The 17128-nt window shown below is 49.7% G+C and overlaps 7 protein-coding genes across 7 annotated transcripts; 4 read left to right on the forward strand and 3 right to left on the reverse strand.

Moving 5' to 3' along the window:
- Window positions 1-29: 29 nt before the first annotated feature.
- Window positions 30-523, reverse strand: MIND_01024900 (uncharacterized protein; the record flags this gene model as incomplete). The annotated part of the gene is made up of 2 exons (XM_037366839.1): window positions 395-523; window positions 30-350 (listed from the first exon to the last, which is right to left on the reverse strand). The coding sequence occupies exons 1-2, from the start codon at window positions 506-508 to the stop codon at window positions 30-32; spliced, it is 435 nt and encodes a 144-aa protein (XP_037216233.1). The 5' UTR covers window positions 509-523.
- Window positions 524-565: 42 nt separating this feature from the next.
- Window positions 566-1634, forward strand: MIND_01025000 (RPA-C domain-containing protein; the record flags this gene model as incomplete). The annotated part of the gene is made up of 7 exons (XM_037366840.1): window positions 566-575; window positions 617-675; window positions 731-835; window positions 887-1038; window positions 1090-1246; window positions 1294-1505; window positions 1556-1634. The coding sequence occupies 7 exons, from the start codon at window positions 566-568 to the stop codon at window positions 1632-1634; spliced, it is 774 nt and encodes a 257-aa protein (XP_037216234.1).
- Window positions 1635-1713: 79 nt separating this feature from the next.
- On the reverse strand, window positions 1714-6892 carry MIND_01025100 (Transcription elongation factor Spt6; the record flags this gene model as incomplete). The annotated part of the gene is made up of 13 exons (XM_037366841.1): window positions 1714-2065; window positions 2122-2207; window positions 2256-2386; window positions 2436-2609; window positions 2662-3664; window positions 3712-3888; window positions 3942-4502; window positions 4547-4888; window positions 4935-5237; window positions 5291-6010; window positions 6066-6180; window positions 6234-6618; window positions 6670-6892. The coding sequence occupies 13 exons, from the start codon at window positions 6890-6892 to the stop codon at window positions 1714-1716; spliced, it is 4572 nt and encodes a 1523-aa protein (XP_037216235.1).
- Window positions 6893-6912: 20 nt separating this feature from the next.
- MIND_01025200 (Diaminohydroxyphosphoribosylamino-pyrimidine deaminase) lies at window positions 6913-7452 on the forward strand (the record flags this gene model as incomplete). The annotated part of the gene is made up of 1 exon (XM_037366842.1): window positions 6913-7452. One exon carries the CDS (start codon window positions 6913-6915, stop codon window positions 7450-7452), a length of 540 nt encoding a protein of 179 aa, XP_037216236.1.
- A 172-nt stretch (window positions 7453-7624) lies between these two features.
- On the forward strand, window positions 7625-8520 carry MIND_01025300 (Ribosome biogenesis protein rlp24; the record flags this gene model as incomplete). Its single annotated transcript, XM_037366843.1, has 3 exons — window positions 7625-7731; window positions 7788-7936; window positions 7990-8520. The coding sequence occupies exons 1-3, from the start codon at window positions 7701-7703 to the stop codon at window positions 8518-8520; spliced, it is 711 nt and encodes a 236-aa protein (XP_037216237.1). The 5' UTR covers window positions 7625-7700.
- Window positions 8404-16527, reverse strand: MIND_01025400 (GP-PDE domain-containing protein; the record flags this gene model as incomplete). Its single annotated transcript, XM_037366844.1, has 26 exons — window positions 8404-9129; window positions 9176-9330; window positions 9378-9507; window positions 9559-10231; window positions 10284-10596; window positions 10643-10716; window positions 10761-10876; window positions 10924-11010; window positions 11062-11325; window positions 11373-11543; window positions 11600-11704; window positions 11758-11864; window positions 11911-12526; window positions 12573-14441; window positions 14486-14752; window positions 14906-15009; window positions 15058-15133; window positions 15179-15254; window positions 15300-15484; window positions 15535-15648; window positions 15699-15841; window positions 15895-15968; window positions 16014-16066; window positions 16107-16169; window positions 16380-16424; window positions 16474-16527. The coding sequence occupies 26 exons, from the start codon at window positions 16525-16527 to the stop codon at window positions 8404-8406; spliced, it is 6660 nt and encodes a 2219-aa protein (XP_037216238.1).
- MIND_01025500 (uncharacterized protein) lies at window positions 16302-17096 on the forward strand (the record flags this gene model as incomplete). The annotated part of the gene is made up of 3 exons (XM_037366845.1): window positions 16302-16675; window positions 16722-16910; window positions 16959-17096. The coding sequence occupies exons 1-3, from the start codon at window positions 16385-16387 to the stop codon at window positions 17094-17096; spliced, it is 618 nt and encodes a 205-aa protein (XP_037216239.1). The 5' UTR covers window positions 16302-16384.
- Window positions 17097-17128: the final 32 nt, after the last annotated feature.

Below are 17128 nucleotides of genomic sequence, written 5' to 3' on the forward strand. Positions count from 1 at the left end.
TTGGATCGGAGTTAACGCGACGAGTCTTCTCACACGAGCTCGAGAATCATCTTCATAACACCGCCAAATACATTCCTCTCGTGGGCTGTTAGATTTTCGTCGTCTGAGGAGGTCCTTTGGAGGGCTATTCCAACAACAACGCTCTTTCGAGTGACATCAAGTGGGTTCGAGCTGGCCGTCCAAATGATCGTCGCAATCTGGGCGGCATAGAGGGAATGAAGAGTTTGCATATGTTGAGAAGGCCCTTGCCCAAGCAGAGGGGTAAGTTGTATGGCTGGTGATGGCTCTGGGAGTTCATCGGCGGTTGCCGGTGGAGCCAAGGGAGTAGTTTCTGGTATCGTAGCTTGTATCTGACCGCCTTCAATTTGTTGCTGCAACGAAGGATGGATCGCACCAGATTGCCGACCTTCCCAAGTTGGGTTACGAGCACTAAAACTCGATCAACAAATCTCTGAATAACGACCTCAGTCTGTACGCCCTCCAATTGACGCGTAAGTTGACGAGTCATTGGAAAAACGCGGTTGTCACATGTGACGGTCAATCATCCCACTTGATCTCGTCTCCCATGTCCCAATGTACGCGCCGTTATGCGTACGCTCTTGCTGACCTCAACCAGACAGTCCTAACAGCGGTGGAGGCTTTGCGCCTAGCGGAAGCCAAGGCAGTCCAGGTCAAGTATGTTGACGCTCAAGTTTTTTTTGTTCCTTTATTGACGCGTCGTGTCGCGTAGAAACCTGCACAGACAATCCGACCAGTCACCATAGCCCAACTGCGTAAGGCAACTCAGATGCATTCGGACGCGGAGTGGAAGTTGGATGATAAAACCATTGGCCAAGTAATGTTCTCGTCTGAAGTGCTGTTTCTAAATCCTGACATGTGTGTATAGATCACACTTGTTGCCGAAGTTCGCGAGCATCGCGTCCAAAGTACCCATCGTGGCTTCCTCTTGGACGACGGCACCGCAACGATGAGTGGCAAGCTCTGGATCGACACTCCTCCTGATCAACAAGAATTACCGTTTCGCGGAGCAAGCATAAAGTGTGTCCTAGCACCTTTCTACTCCGAAAACAGAACTTAGGCGCAGCTCAGCGAGTCTCACCACTTCCGTATTACGGGAAATCTTCGCTCCCACAGTGGCAAAAAATACGTTCACGTCAGCAATATGCGGCTCGTAACAGATATGAACGAAATTTACTATCATATCATGGAGACAATTTATGTGCATGTCGCGCTTCAAAAAGGCCTGGTACGTTTAATATTTTCTCCGTGGTCTTTTTTTTGAACGCACTTCAGCCATCGTCCCCCATCCCAATCTCGTCTGATCAAAGTAGTGGTACTGGGGCACAGGCATATACGGTCCAGTCCCGTCCAGCTGCTAGCCAAAAGCTGTTCTCTTCGCTGGCAGATCAGGTTGCGCACTATTTGACAACTCACCCAGCGGAAGCAGAAGGTGTCAATGTCGGCGACATCGCCAGGGCTATCCAGTGCAACGCAGCAGACTTGAGGTCAGTCTTGTCTGTTCTACTCTTAGGCTGGTCATTGACTAGTGTTCCAGCGACGTGGTGGAGCGGATGATCGACGAAGGACATGTCTACACTACAATAGACGACTCACATATCCAGCTTGCTAACTAGGCAAGGACTGACTGCAGTGTAAGATACATGTAATTATAAACGATGCCTTTTCTATGATACAAATGTAAACAAATCCCAATCATTGCCATCCTTGCTGAATCATCGCCGCCCGCTGAGGGTTCATGCCCGCTGGTAATGGCGGTTGGCCCGGCGGGGGGAACCCTGGTCGATGCCCAGGAGTCTGGTACCCGTAGGGTGGCTGTGGCTGATTTGGCGGATAACCATAGGCAGTCTGCGGGATCCCCGCTGGTGGCGGTGCGCCGTAACGTGAAGGTGTTTGGGCCCCAGTGTACGGGTTGGGGGTTGCAGCTTGGCGAACAGACAAATGCCCCGGTGTTGCGTTTCCAGGCCGTGCCGGTGTCCTCCCTCCGGCCCCAAACGGAGTCTTGCTGCCTGCTGTGGTCTGCTGGCTTTGCGATTCATGGAGATGTCTAGATAAGATAGCGTCAGCCTGATTGATCGAATCACGTGGTGGAATAAGCCATACCGGACTTTGAACGCGTCGCACAGCTCGGGGACACCGACAGCCGCTGCATCGAAGAGCATGTATGATTCAGGGGTTACTCGAACGGGCTACAAGGATCATGAGCATGAGAACGCAACCGAAGACTTCAAACAAACCCAATTTTGAACATGTGAATTCTTGTTGGCGAGGAAGCAGAGGCTGAAATGCCCGGGCCTCTTGCGGTTCAGTGTAAAGCCATACATACTCTTGCCGGGATTGGCAGCGAGCGAGTTCTTGAGGAAGATGTCTATAGAACACATTTAGTGCCGAAATCTCATCTCCAGCAATTCACTCACGAAGGTCATCTTCGGAACCGGCCTTGTAGCGGTCATGCGCCATAAGTTCCTCGACTTTGCGAGCCATCGCTTGCACGTGGTTGACTATCAGTTCATCCAAATCCGAGTAAGTATGAGCAGAGTCGATGATGTATTGAGGACCATAGGCACGCGGATCATTGACTTCGGTCACGTCTTGGAAGTAAACAATCAATAATCAGGATCAAGCTGAACAAACGACCCATACCGATATGTTGATAGAGTTGGTCCTCCACCTTCCATGTAACCGCAAGGTGATCAGCTCCCTTGGACGAAGGACGAATAACCACATCGCCGCGCTGTTGCTTCTCCAAGAACGTCTCTGCTTGAGAACTGTTGAAATTGTGGAAGTTGGGGTGCTTGATGATCTTGCGAGTCCGGTCGACCTCGGCTCGTTTTTTCCTCGCCAACAGGTCCTTGTCGCGTTGGTACCTCACGCCATCCCAAAACAAGTCAGGCAGAGTGCTCCGTTCGTATTTATCGTCCGTTTGCCCATCGGAATTAACAAGGGCAAGGTGGACGAAGAATTCGTCGGTCTGGAGCTCCGATGTGACACTCCGAATAACGGTGGTGATGGTTTGTCCTTTCTGAGGAAGGGTCTTCGGTGCATTGAGCGAGTCAATTTCAACCGGCCCCTCGAGTCCGGAGTCTAATCGGGCGCGCAGGCCGCGAGAGTTTGCCTGCAGAACCACAGCAGAGACAATGAGATGAGGGCGTAAGCTTTTCGTTGTCTCTCCGCTCAACATGGTGAGAACCTCGGGTCCTGAGAGGTAAGGGAAGGGTGATCGTTTCTCTGCGAACGGTCGCATAAACTCGTTTTTGATGAGATCCAGAGTAAAGCGTTTGAGGTCGTGATTAGCTTCCTTGAGCTTTTCAGCGAACTCGTCCAAATCGAGCTCCGAAAGCTTCCGTTCATTGTCTGAATCGTCCATGATCAAGCCGACAACCCAGGACGGGTGCTTGTCTTGGATGTCGTCTTCATCGTAGCCAACAGCATCCATAGCCATCTTGCGCGCAAGTTCGTAGTCCTCTGGGTGGATTCGTGTGTTGTCTAGCGGGTCAGGAGTGTGCTCATCCTCCGCGCGGAATTTTCCTTGGGTTTTGGGGTCTTCCTGCTGCGTAATTCGAATGAATCCGGCAGCGTTAATAAACAACGACTTGGTCAAGAGTCCTGACTTGATGAATTGTTCCCGATTGATGATGTTCTCGCCCTTGTAAAAGAATTAGACAATATCCACACAACTAAGAGATTGTTTACCAAGCGCTCAATCATTTTCACAAGTTGTTGGGCCTTGCGAGGACCAAGACCACAGACATATGGTAACAGCGTTTGGTAGTACGCGTCACCCACTGCACGATTGATGTCCACCCCAACTTTGTTGACGACATCGATGAGCACCCGTTCACACCAGATCAACAATTTCTCTTGTGGTACCTAGAGCAAACCATTAGCGGACAGCACACAAAAAAAAAGGTTCCACGGCTAACCAGGTGTTGATCGATAGCCTTGAAACTGGTCTCTACCGGATCAGACAACAACAACAAAGTGCTGATGTCTGATCCGAGAGCAGCATACTCGTTTAGCGGGCTTTGGACGTATCGACCAAGACCAATGCAGTACTTGGTATCCGTAGTATACCCACTGAACTCGTCCTGCGCGCGTTGGCTATGCTGATATAAGCGTGCCACTTCGTCGCGAACATAGATGATCATGGCGTTTTCGAATCGTTTTGCATCAGACGAGGCCTCGGTCGAGAGCTCATGGATGATTTCCTTGACCTTCATCATCAATTTAACGGTCGTCATATTGAACCCGCTGATGCCAATAACATCTGGTTGGCGCCTGCGGAGAAGGTCGATGAATTCGTCACGGAACTTGCCGACAGTGAGATTGTCCAGTTGGGTCTGTTCTCGCATGCGGCCACGTGGATCGAGATAGACAACGGTAATGACGTTCCTATGCGGGTCGCCTTTGCCCCAAGAGATGGCCAAAACCGAGGGTCGATCTTCCTTCATGCCGGTAACAGTTACTGGGGTGACATCCACTCGCTATGGTTGAAAGTTAGTCAGTATATGCGTCGAGGAAGAGGTACAAGACGAGCCTTTCGTAGTTCATCAGCACACCGCTGGGCAAGAGCATCTTCAACCTCATCGCGCAAATGTTCTCTGATCCATTTAGCACCCATGGGTATTAAATGCTGCTCCAGAACTTCTCGAACGACCAAACTCCCCTGTTCGTTCCATGCTCGTGCCGATTCACTGAAGCTGTCTGATTCGAATGCGGTCATCAACCTTCGTTCGAATTTCCCTTTGTCTTCGTCCGCTAAGGAAATAGATATCGTGACTAGATTCTTCTCTTCGGCTTTGAGCATATGCAGGAATTGGGCATCCGAGTACATCATGTGTATCGGTTTATGTTCGAGATATTTGAAGCTCTAGAAACGGTCAGTTCGAGAGAGACAGTCAGGGCAAGAAACTGACAAATGATGGGTCATCTTCACTAATTTTCAGAATGCCTGTGTCCGTTGGGTGGATAGTGACACGGCCCTCGCTTCGGAATGTATCGCGCATTTGGGCCCTCAACAAGGGGTCTTTTCCGAGCTCGGTGGCAAGAATCATCCGTGCCTTACGAAGAAGTTCATCGGGGGTCTCTGCTTGCATAGGGTCAGGGTTGACAAACTGCTCTGCATAGACCAGAGGATTGAGTTCCTGTTCGACAAGGAAGTTGACGTTGGAAGAAGAGAGGAAATTTTGAACGATTTCGGGAGCCGCAATTCCAAAACCCTGTCGTGCGATGAGCAACCCTATACGAGAAGAATTGGGCAGGAAAAGCACACATCACGAGTAAGTTTTGAGATGACGCTCTTCTTGGCAACTTCATAAGCGGAAATGCGACTGGGCATCTTGTGTTTCGGGACATCTGCCTGTTCTTCTTCGTTGTCGTCGTGGAAGCGGAATTGCATCTCGTCGTCTCGTTTGTCCTTGTACTTCATCAGAAGCCACTCTGATGTATCCGCCACCACTTCGGCGCTTTCCATGCGAGGCACGATATCTTGTTCATAGTAGGTATCTGTCACCTTGAGCCGGGCGTAAGCCTCCGCCACTGCTCGACGACGGTCACGCAGAGAACAATACTTTTGGCCAAGCGCATAGATGCGCCAGAGCTCCTTCAAGTCCAAGAGCTCCCTGGGAGAAGAACCAGAACTAAATAGGAGGAGGTGGTCGCGCCTGTGATGCCAAATGAAGGGTACTTCAACAAACTCGATGAACAGTTGTCGCAAAGTATACGTCACAGCTTCAACGAGTTGCGGGCTGAAAGGGTTGAGTTCGCCGCTGGGGGTAAAATAGTCCATGGCTTTCTTCTTGGAGATGCGCGGAGTCACCCAGATAGCAGCATCATCAAGTTCGTCGGAGGAGAGATGGAGTGTCGGTGTTATGACTGGAGTTTTGGAAAGCGTAGAAGACGCGAGTTGCATGCGCTCAGGAGCATCCTTCACGCGAATAAGATCATCGTCTTCTGTTAGGAAGAGATTCTGTATTGCCGAGGGTTCGAAGACCTGAACGAGAGTTAATGGATAATTTTTTTTTTGGGAAAATGCAAAAGTTGCGCACGTCCGTAAACTTGGCTTCAGCTTTGCCGTATTCGCCTTCGTTACCGTCGTCATCCTCCATAGCGTAGTCGTAGTCATGCCCATCGCCGAAGACATCGTATATCTCTTGCCATGAGCTATGGCCCATGAGAAAATGTACAGGAACCTGTAGGGGGTGGAATAAACAAACCTTGCATCTATGCCTGTGAGTTCTGGACGAGCACGGGCCATCTTGCGACGGGCTTGTTGCTGCTTTTTTCTGCGCTCGTCGCGTTCCTGGTCATTCATTGCGTCTGGGTCGTCTGAATCGTCGATGAAATCGTCGGTATCTTGCCCATCGTCATCGTGATTGTCCCAAATGTTTTGGAGGTCCTGTATTGTTTGCCTAGGCTCATCCTGGTCGAGGTCGTCATCCGAAGAAACGACTAGGTTCGCTCTCCGATGACTTGGTGGTGATTCGGAGCCATCACGACGGCGCAAACGAGTCAGCCTGTTCTTTTTCTTTTTGAAAGATGCGCCAGTGTTCTCCTCTAGTAAGGCTAGGTCATCTTCTTCAAGGTCGTCGTCTGTCTCTTCTGCAAAGGGTGGTTTGTTATGAGTCAATAATTTATTGGAATACCACGCACGTCGTTTGACTCTTTTTCGCCTCCTTCTCCGTTCTCTACGTTCCTCATCATCATCTTCATCATCATCTTCATCAACAATGAAACCCTCTCTGACTCGTCGCGCTTCCTCTTCATCGTCTTCTTCTTCTTCTGAACTGTCTTCAGCTGCTCCTGGCATAATCACGTCCCCTTCGCCCTCGTCCGACGCTGGGGCCATTGGGTCATCTTCCTCGACTGAGGCCATCGCAGTTAAGGTCAACAAGTATGACACAGCCACAATATCACGCTCTCAAAATGACGCTCATGATGCAGGCTGCTTTGGCCGAAGCGCGAAAATGCGAGCCAGTCCCAACAGCTTTCAGTGTCGGCTGCGTTATTGCGGTGCCATGGCCAAATAACGACTCTGATCCAACAATCATATCGACAGGTTACTCGAGAGAGCTACCAGGCAATACTCATGCTGAAGCTAACGCACTCCACAAATATACCCAACTCACAGCAGCCGAACTGGCCGCCCTGTTCAAGGGTCCCAACCCTCCGTCTGTGTCCGATATAGCCTCTCGTCTCGATGTCTATACAACAATGGAACCATGCTCAGTTCGTACTTCCGGGTTGGCTCCTTGTGCAGATGCCCTTATCGCCGCAAAAATTCGGCGTTGTTTCATTGGCACAGGGGAACCAGATGACTTCGTCCAGTGTGAAGGTGCCGAACGATTGAAGAATGCTGGCATCGAGCTGGTATGGTTGGACAGTTTGCAAGAGGAATGTCTTGCCGTAGCTCGTAATGGTCATCATGAAGTATAGTCATCTGGTAGAATGAACGACGTCGGCGCCTTATCCGACGAAAAGTTACTCAGAGCGCGATTGAAGAATGAGTGAACACAAGTCAAAAAATTCCAGTTTCCGTGATCCGATCAGATATTTTCTCCTTCTTCCTCTTTCCTTTCTTCAGGCCCATTGTCAGTGATTGCCAACGATGGTTCGCATAGACCGCTGCTACTTCTGCAGCACCAGCATATACCCCGGCCACGGCACCGCATTCGTCCGAAACGATGCAAAAGTTTTCAGATTTTGCACCTCCAAGTCTGTTCATTATTTTTGCACCACCAGCTCAAAGGATCTCTAACAATGCCTCACAGATGCCACAAGAACTTCAAGTAAATCCCCCTGCTTCTCTTACCTCATGCTATCGGTTCTCAACTTGGTTGTCCTCAGGATGAAGCGTAACCCACGAAAGGTGCGATGGACAAAAGCCTTCCGCAAGGCTGCTGGAAAAGAAATGACTATCGTACGCCGCAATCTGCACCACCGAGTATTTTAAACTGAACCTCGGGCCATTAGGACTCAACACTGGACTTTGAAAAACGACGAAATATTCCGGTCCGCTACGACCGCGAGTTGGTGCAAGCTACAGTGAAGGCTATGAAGCGAGTAGGCGAAATCAGGAAGCGGAGAGAACTCGCTTTCTGGAAGACGAGGCGCGTTGCAAAGAAAGCTTGGAACGGTCGAATAGCAAACTTACAATATTGCACAGAATGGCCACCAGTCGGGACAAGCATCGTGCCCATCGCAAAAAGACCTTGGAAGCAGCCAAGTCTGCTGCTGTCAAGGGCCTATTGTCACCAACAACAGCCTCACCAAAAATCAAGGAAAAGATCAAAGCAAAATCTCGCAGTGCACTTGTGCAAGGCGAAGGCCGATCAATGGGTATGGATATGGATTGAGTGTGCCTTCTACCTTCGCGTTTGTACTATACTACGATCTATGTTTCTGTTTGTACTTGGCCTCGTTCTCCTGCCTTATGTCTGGCTGCAACGTGTTGTGAAGCCCAAGCATTGTTTTGCTAACAGCTTCCGTGACGCCAATGCCTGATTTGAGGACCGCAATTGGTACTGCTCGAACAACTGCCCGGACTGGACCTTCCGTCCCAGAGCGCTCATAAACCTCCATTGGCACCGCAAGGATGGTTTGGGCGGCAGAATGAAGGTTGCGCTGTAGACTCTTGTAGGCCGACTGGACTCCTTCCCTCAAGTCAGCTGGCTGTTCAGCATACTTGCTAAAGAGGTCATCATGCATGTCTTCGTCCTCTTCTTCGTCGCTCTGGCTTTCAACGACGTAGTCGGCGGAAATGGGTTGAACAGCTTCCGTTGTCACTGGGTCCTTGAATTGACCGCCAAGCACGTCTTCTGCTTGCTCCAGAATAACTTGAGTCCCAGTTGCAAGCCGTGCACCCAGTTTGATTGCTTCAACGGCGGTTGACTTGAGAAATGCTGTTGCGCCTTTCTGAACTCCGCGAACAATTCGTCCATCCTTCTTGTATTGTGCGATGGGTAAGAGAACGAGGTCCGCAACGCCAGAGCCAACATTCACCACCGAACGGATTGGCGCGACGCCAGAGATAACATCAACAAGCTGGGTGGCCTTGACATCTGGAGTCCAGATATCGTTCAGCAAGTCAAAAAGACGTGGCCATCCAGTAATCTAAGTTACTTCAGTCACCATATGTTGAATGCATTAGACCACTTACACCCGACAATGTGATGTGCCTCAGTGTCATTTCAGCACCATCAAAGTGGAAGAAGTTCATCAGTTCTATTGTTCGTCCTTCCCTCAGCGCTCGGTAGTCGACTCTGCGAGGCTTGTAATCGAGCTTCAGGTCTACAGGGAAAATTTCTGCGAGTTCTTTGGGCGAATCAGCATCGAGCTACTCCATCATACTTCCCACTCACGAAAATAGATGTCTCCACTAGAGTCCCCTTCTTGGGGCGGGGATGCTTGAGGATCTTTGAAGCTGAAGAACTTTTTCAAGAAATCAAGGGCATCCTGGTCGACATAAAGTCGAAGGGGAAGAATCTTAGCCTGCAACGAGGTATTAGCAAAAACTAAGGTCACAAAACCTTGATTACTCACCTTCAATCTTGCCTCTTCTGAATCATGCCCAGGAACTGGCTTGACGCTGCGCAACTCCACCCGCACCATATTCGAGTCCGTCTCTCGCACATTTCCCCGCGAATCAGAGCGCATTTCCGACAAGAACTTATTCCACGTCGAAGTACTCATACGGTCGAGGATTTCCAGATCCTTCACTGTCACAAATGTTCTCGACACGATATTTTCCTCGGGTCGATATTGGTCCACTTCGGCATCAAGACCCATGATTTGAAACTCGACGCTTGGTGCCTTTGCCCGCGTTAAACGTTTGCCATGGACCTTGGTAGACCGAGCACGAGGCTGATTGCCAGAAGACGGCCGAAGGGATTGCCATGAACTTTGACTTGCGGTCTCGAGGTCATCCTTCAGTTCTTCGTCGATCGCCGCAATCAATGCTGCAGGCTCAAATTCGTCAGCGTCTTGATTAAGGCCAATGTACACCGAGTTGAAGAGTAAGGCCCCAGTTTCTTCAAAGCTCGGGTCTTGCGTCTGACCACCTGCAACGAGTTGGCGGATCTTTGCCAGTCGCCGTCTCATTTGTCTAACTTCGTCTTCGATCGTCCGGCGAGTTCGCACCCAGTCGTATCCGTCATAGAGAAGGAGGTTGATATCAGCATTGTGTACGCGCACTTGGGTAACAATAACTCCCAACCTACAAGCAGTTGAGAATTTCTGTCAGTGAGAAAAAAAAACCATTGGCTGACTGCGATGCTATGTCCGTCGTTTCAGGTGGAAGGGTGTCGAAATGATGTTCGATGATACGGAGTCCTTCTGGACGAAGCATTTTAATCGTTTCACCACCTACTTTGGAAACTACGCCGGGGGCATCCTTGGTATCAAATGATGCATCGTCAACGTCGAAATCTTCCATGTCTTCTTCCACCAGCTCACGTAATCCTGCGGCGGCACCGAACGAGTCGTCCAGATAGTCCATGTTAGTGGGGAGATCGTCATTAATCATATCTGGGGGTGGTCCAACTTCCGGGACTCGATTGAAAGCTATGTCATCGACTGATGCTGAACAAATGTTGGCAGATATCAAAGGGAAACCACCAAAACAGACCTAAGAGAATCTCGGTTGAGGGTGGGGGGGAAACAACGGCGGGAGGAGCCTTCGTTTGCGGAGCGCTGGAGTTTCTTTCCATCATGAGTGCATTTAGGACACGAAACGAACTACATACGCTTCAGGATCGGATGGGGGTTTGAAGGCATCGGCCAAATCCTTGGCAAAAGCGGAGACCGAGGACAAGGAATCCGCACAAAGGTGAAGTGCAAGCCCAACACGTTCAACAAGCACCTTTAAAATCTGAGTGCATAATTGAGGTCTTCGAACTTACTACTCACCCTTGTTTGCGGCGGGTTTGACGGAGACCTGGTGTTCAGCTTGACGTCCAAATGGGAGATCTCGCTCAAGAGCGCATAACCGGATTTCTAGAAACCCGTGAATGATGATAACAACTTGGATAATGAGCGTTGATGTACATTCCAGAGTTGTAGGCCGGTATACTTATGGGCACTGATTGCCACAGTGTCGGCGAGATCATCAACCATAAGTGCAGCAAGGTTGGACAAGGATAGTTGCAATGAGAGATCAGTAGAACCACCCACTAAGCTGGTGGAGAAACCCAGTGCACCGATATGGAGAACGAGCGCCCCGGGGTGGCTTGTAGCAATCAACCGAATGGATCCATCGAGAACCTTGAGAGAGATGTGTGTCTTTTCCGTTGGTACCACGGATTCAAATGCCTGATAGCAAGTTGAGTGACATGATGCGCCTGTTGGACGAAGCGTACACCGGGAGGTGGTTTGACCAAATGACCCAAGTCAGAAATCCACTGAATATTTGGTGATAGATTGAAAGTGAACCCCCACAGCGTTGCCCGAATCTTCGATTCTTTGGCGGTCGTTCCGGGTAATATTAGAGATGAGAACGTAAACTTGAGTAAAGGGCGTGGTGAGGATGTCTACGGAAAGCACGAGCGGGTAAGAATGTGATACCATTGTGCTGCAAACAGCCTACTAGTCCACGTGGCGTTGTCAAAGACAACAATGTTTCGGTTGAACCAGCGACAGCAGACTGATTTATATCCAACTCCCTTGCAGTGAGTGTAATGAGACTTTCGTCCTGTTGAAGTTTTCATCATCATATTGTCAAGTGGATGGAAAGTGTTTGTTAACCTTGCCTCCAGGCTTAGATTGAACAAGAACTTCTACGTCGGAAGCTTTGATATTAAACGGGCGAAGGGTTGCTGAGGCTTTATCGGCCAAAATAATTCTCACCAGCGCTGTTATGATTTACTTCAGCATCTCTTCCATGATCTGGACACAAACCTTCACTGATTCCAACTTTAACAAGCAGACCATCCGAACGATTGTCGGCACTGACTGCGCTCCCACTTCCCGTCCTTGATTTTACGAAGAATCGGCTCCCAATAATACTCGTGTCCATACTTTTCACCGTGTCGGAATCCTCTACATTCTTACCCGACAATCGCTCAGCAAGCTGGGAGCAGTCATCAACAAGATACTGTAGGCTATCAAGCTGCGGTTTAGATATGTGGGCGTAGATGGATGGAACGTTCAATGAGATAATTGGTCCCTTGGCATTGACGGGCTGAGATAATGAAAGGCAAGGCAGCAAGGGCGACTCGGCATCGTTAGAGGAAAGCGGTCCTATGGATAAGATAGCAATAGCCTTGGTGTCGCCAGCTAACGAGGACGCCACTACAATCCTGTTGGTGCGGATTGACGCTAAGGTGGAGCTTTCTGGCTCTGTCGGAACAAATCGGACGACTGGTTTCTTTGATCCGGAATCTGCCGTAGCATGAACATCGTGAAAATCAACAACCAGAGCTCCCGAGCGAACGTCTTTGTCGGGAGGGGGAGGGCAGCGCAATTGGATCCGCAGCATCTGGAGTTTAATGTTGATTCTGTTTGAAGTTTCTACCTGTTAGTGGTCAGATGAGACAGGAAAATTTCGAACAAGAACATACCTTGGAATCAGCATTCAAATCTTCCAGCACAGAGTTGCCATAGTTCGGATGAGGCGTGGTGGGCGGGGTGTCCTCTTCACTATGGGATGGGGAATCCGACGGAGTGGATATTGGAATTTGGTTGGCAACCACCTCGACAAAGTCACGCAGACCGCCAACAAGATCGAGATCCAGAAATACATGTAAAGGTTGGAGATTAGCCTCGATATCCAAGGGCGTCTGGGCCGAATTCGACTTCCTCATGATGAGGTCCAATGCAACCGAGGGCCCAGAGACAGCGTGATGATCAGGGAGACCTTTACTGCGAGGGGCCTGCACTTTATTTCTCCACTGCGATACTTTGATCCCTGCCCTTTGCTGTTTTGGATCTGTCCAATCCACGACAGTGAAGTGGGGAATGTGAGGCTCTTCAGCCTGAGGCGTCAAGTCCGGGTGAATATGCGAAGTCGAATAGTGAGTGTTGAGGCCGTGATCAGTAATTAAGAGGGGAGAGGCAGAGGCAGAGTCTGGTCCTTGTAAAACGAATGCAGAGATTTCGCCCATTGAAAACATCATGGTCCAAGGCAGAGGAGAGACTGAAGCACGGATGACATCTAGATGGACTCGTACATATGATTGGGGCAACTTGGGAGGTAGGAGTGGTCGACTGAAGAATTCTGATAAAGGTTGCGGCATGGCACCCTCTATCGGCGCTGGAAGAAGTAAAAGCACAATACTTCGTAGCGATAGGGTTATCGCCATAACGGGGCCCGATCCAGTATCGGCTGAACTAGATGGTCGATGATTATTGGAGGGTAATGACTTTACCAAAGCAGTGGACAAAGCAATAGCTTCTTGTATGTGCCACGCGCTCAGGGCACAACCAATTGAACCCATCTCCACTGTTAGCTTTACGACCTCTCTGACCACGGGAGGGTTCGATGACATGTTCCCCGCTCGATCTGGGATGGCAAGACTGATCTTGAGAGGCTCGCCAGAGAAGGCAAGAATAACTTCGGGCTCAAGGGATCGAGCTCTGGGAGATTTACCGGAAGGACTGGATGATGCGGTATCAGGAACGGAAGCAGCCTGTTCATTCGGATTTTCAGATATGGCGCTCTGATACATGCTACTGGCAACGGAGCTTGCAGGAGAAACAGGGCGCGGCGGCAGAAAAGCGAGAGATTGTGACATTGCAAATTGAGCTTGTTCGTCCAGAGATGAAGAAGACGAAGCAGGAGAAGGAGAACGTGACCGCGACCTGGAAGTCGTGTTGACAGAGCGACTGTCGATGGCTTCAGGTTCTTCCATGAATGGATGAAGATCGTGAGCCGTAAGCGAAAACCCTGATATGGTTATCGTTCGAGTTGATGTCGCGTCAGTGTTCTCCACGGTCGCATATTCGATTTTCGGAATATGAGCGGTAAAACAGACGCGCTCCGCGTGCACAATGGAAATGGTAGTGTTTGATGCATCAAACTCGAATCTGGCAAGTAAACGCTCGATGAGAGACGCAAAAAGGGAAACACCAGCAGGGTCGTCATCGCTGTGGAACTCCTCTTGCTCTGGAGTGGAAAGAAAGGGGTCCAAACCACCTGGCACGTCTCCCGCAAGGTCTGGGTGAAATGACTCGCGCAGAGTTGCCTCTTCTCTTGGCGTAAGCTCGCCGTGGATGAATGAGTCTGCAACGGAAACCACAGATTCGGCAAGATTCTGGCTGAATGATGATGCATCTTTAGGCTGCGCGACATGGAAGGTCAAGTCAAGGCCGTCAATGGACAGTCCAATGGTGGAGGTAAGTGGATTGGGCCAAGGTATGCGTGTCGTAACGCTGGAAATGGTGCCGGCCGTCAACTCGACCGGAAGACCTGCTAACGATGCGTTGATAGCCTGCACAAAGATGAAGACAATTCCTCGAAGACTGGGAGACTCACATCATGATTCAGTTGCAACTCATTGACCTGCACATAACCGCTGCCAATCTGCGAGTCGATTTGGTCGACGTCAAGTTGACCAGGTTGCAGCAAGTGACCAAGTGACTTGCGAAGAATGAACGACAAGACTTTACGTTGGATCGAGGAGGGGAGGGGAATAGAAGGAAGTCCGGGGAGCCAGCGGGAGTACCATGAAGACATGCGCGCCACGACGCGAGAGCTTGAGCATGCTCTTAGATTGCTCGTCACAACCGTGACTTCGGTGTTCTGCCACGACTCGGAGCAAAGGTTGGGTGTGCAACTTCCAAGACTACGCTACAACAGATTCTATAGTATCTAGAGGGCCTCCCATACGTTGTACTAGTCGCTGATGGGGGTTGTCAGTGTTATACTACACAAATCGAACTTGGGAACACATACTTCACTTAACCATTGAACAAAGGCGATGATAGGCCAGTAAAAATGCCAAGTGGTCCACAGAGTCCACGGACTATTGAATCTGAGAAGCATTGACTCATAGTTTTCTGGCAAAAGTTCAAGTTTCTAATTCAAGTTATTCAGCAGCGACATACTTTCAAGACCCGACCGCAAGTCTAGGTACCGATTTGGATAGTCTGTGATAATTGCATCGACTTTCAGACGGACCATCTGGACGCAAATGAGTTCTGCAAAGAGTTATTCACTAAACTCTACCTCGATCATGTGCGCAGGCTCATTCACTGTGAATACCATGACTTTCTTGCCGGATTGCTTCGCTTCGTGGTAAAATCTACCATTGTCAATAGACGCTAATACGCCAACCTGATAGAGTTACCTCAGACCATTGGCAGTCATCAGAGTGTTGAACCATATGGACACACAATCCACCTCGTCCCATAGATGTGTCCTGGCAAGGCGAAGACTAAAGCTGATGCTGCTTCTCTTGCAATAGGGCAAGATGGCCTTCGCAGGACGCAGGAACTTGGGATGCCATAATCCCAGTAGAATTCGAGGTGCAAGCTGTATTGTGAGTCAGACACAACTCCTCATATAGTTCAAGTTCATCTCACTGTGGTTTGCCATTCAGGAAAGGCAGAGATAGACGCGTGCATAAGCGAGAAGAGCTTTTCAGGGTCGTTCGTTGGCTTGACATCTATATCGAGCATGATATGCATGTTCTCAGGCTGCATTCGATTGAACAACAAAGGGAGCGATGTTATGTTATGAAGCCTACCTTCATGAGCAGAGCGAGGGTTTCGGGGAAAGTCGGGATCGCTTGTTTGGGCTCTTTCTTGGTTCGGGCGTGTTCCATACCATCCTGACCATACCAGTTGCGATTCTTGATCTCTCCAGTATAATCCGTTGTTCTACTCAACGCTATTTTGTTGATGTTAGGCTAAGAATTACGGCCACTACATGAGACAACTCACTTGGGTCGTGAAACATAACAATAACATTATCTTGTGAAACGTGAACGTCGCTCTCGATGCCATCCACACCATCCCTGCTGGATTATAAGGAGGTGAAAGCTCGTCCGGACTAATTAGACCTTATTGCAGCCTCAAATGAGGCCATTGTATTCTCAGGAAAGCGAGCAGACGCCTATCTCGGTTAGATGGAATAACACGCCATAGCAAAGTACCCCTCGGTGACCCCAGCATTCTGAGTTGATGAGCACTGGCACTGGAGGAAGCAAAACGAAGGGCTACCTGGCAAGGTTATCGCGGTGAGGGACATGAAAGGTCGATAAGTTAAGACGCATGTGTCATCTCGATGACCAATGCCCCAAGACGCGTTAGTCACATGATTTCCGTGATTCACAATACGTCATTCTTCGTCCGAACCATTACCTCGACGCGTCCGCAGCGCAGTGAAGCTTGTTCAATCCACACATACACACTGAACGTTGACATACACAAGATGGAGATTGAGCTAGATGACTTTTCACAAAGTCGTCGGACTGAAGAAGTCTCAGAACCGACAGCAACGGCGCCTACTATTGTTACAACCTTGGATGCTGTTGGCTGGTATTGGGCTTGGGGTGCTGCGACCTTGCTCACCATCGTATCTATTTGTCTCTTTTTTACCCCGCGTATCCTGCTACTTCTATCGTCCGCCGACCAGCGCAACGAACTGACATCACTTGAATCCTTCTTGTGTCTACACGGCAGCATCTGGCTTTTTGCTCTCGCTGTTGGCTTAGTTCTCAACGTTTGTCGCAACAACTTGAGTGCGTATGACTGAAAAACTTCTCCAGGTGCCCTCAGCTTCTCCTGCCGATCTATTAGTCCCTCGTAATCTGGCACCAAGACATCCTCTGCTCATTCCCGTCACCACTGCCAGCTGTGTGTCGGCCTTCGTCGCATACAATACCAGCTCGATTGGATCTTTAGCGACGCTCGTACCCATATTTGCTGCCATAATTGGTGTCTGGGGAGCCTGGGCGGTATGCTTTCGCTATCGTGTGGTAGAATCGAACATTCACAGCGTGTAGGCCATATTTGGAGATTCGGCATCCGTATCCAAGAAAACTGGAGCGGACAAGCATACCTCTGCTTTCATATTTGGCAACAAGTCCGCTGCATCCAGTCAAAAGAAAGAATGGTTGAAGCAGCGTAAGACAGCGCAGTGAAATTATTATTACTATGCACGTAGAGTAGGGTC

Source organism: Mycena indigotica (genome assembly GCF_014461135.1).
Source record: "Mycena indigotica strain 171206Taipei chromosome Unknown Mind.scaff0009, whole genome shotgun sequence".
In the NCBI taxonomy this organism is placed as follows: domain Eukaryota; kingdom Fungi; phylum Basidiomycota; class Agaricomycetes; order Agaricales; family Mycenaceae; genus Mycena; species Mycena indigotica.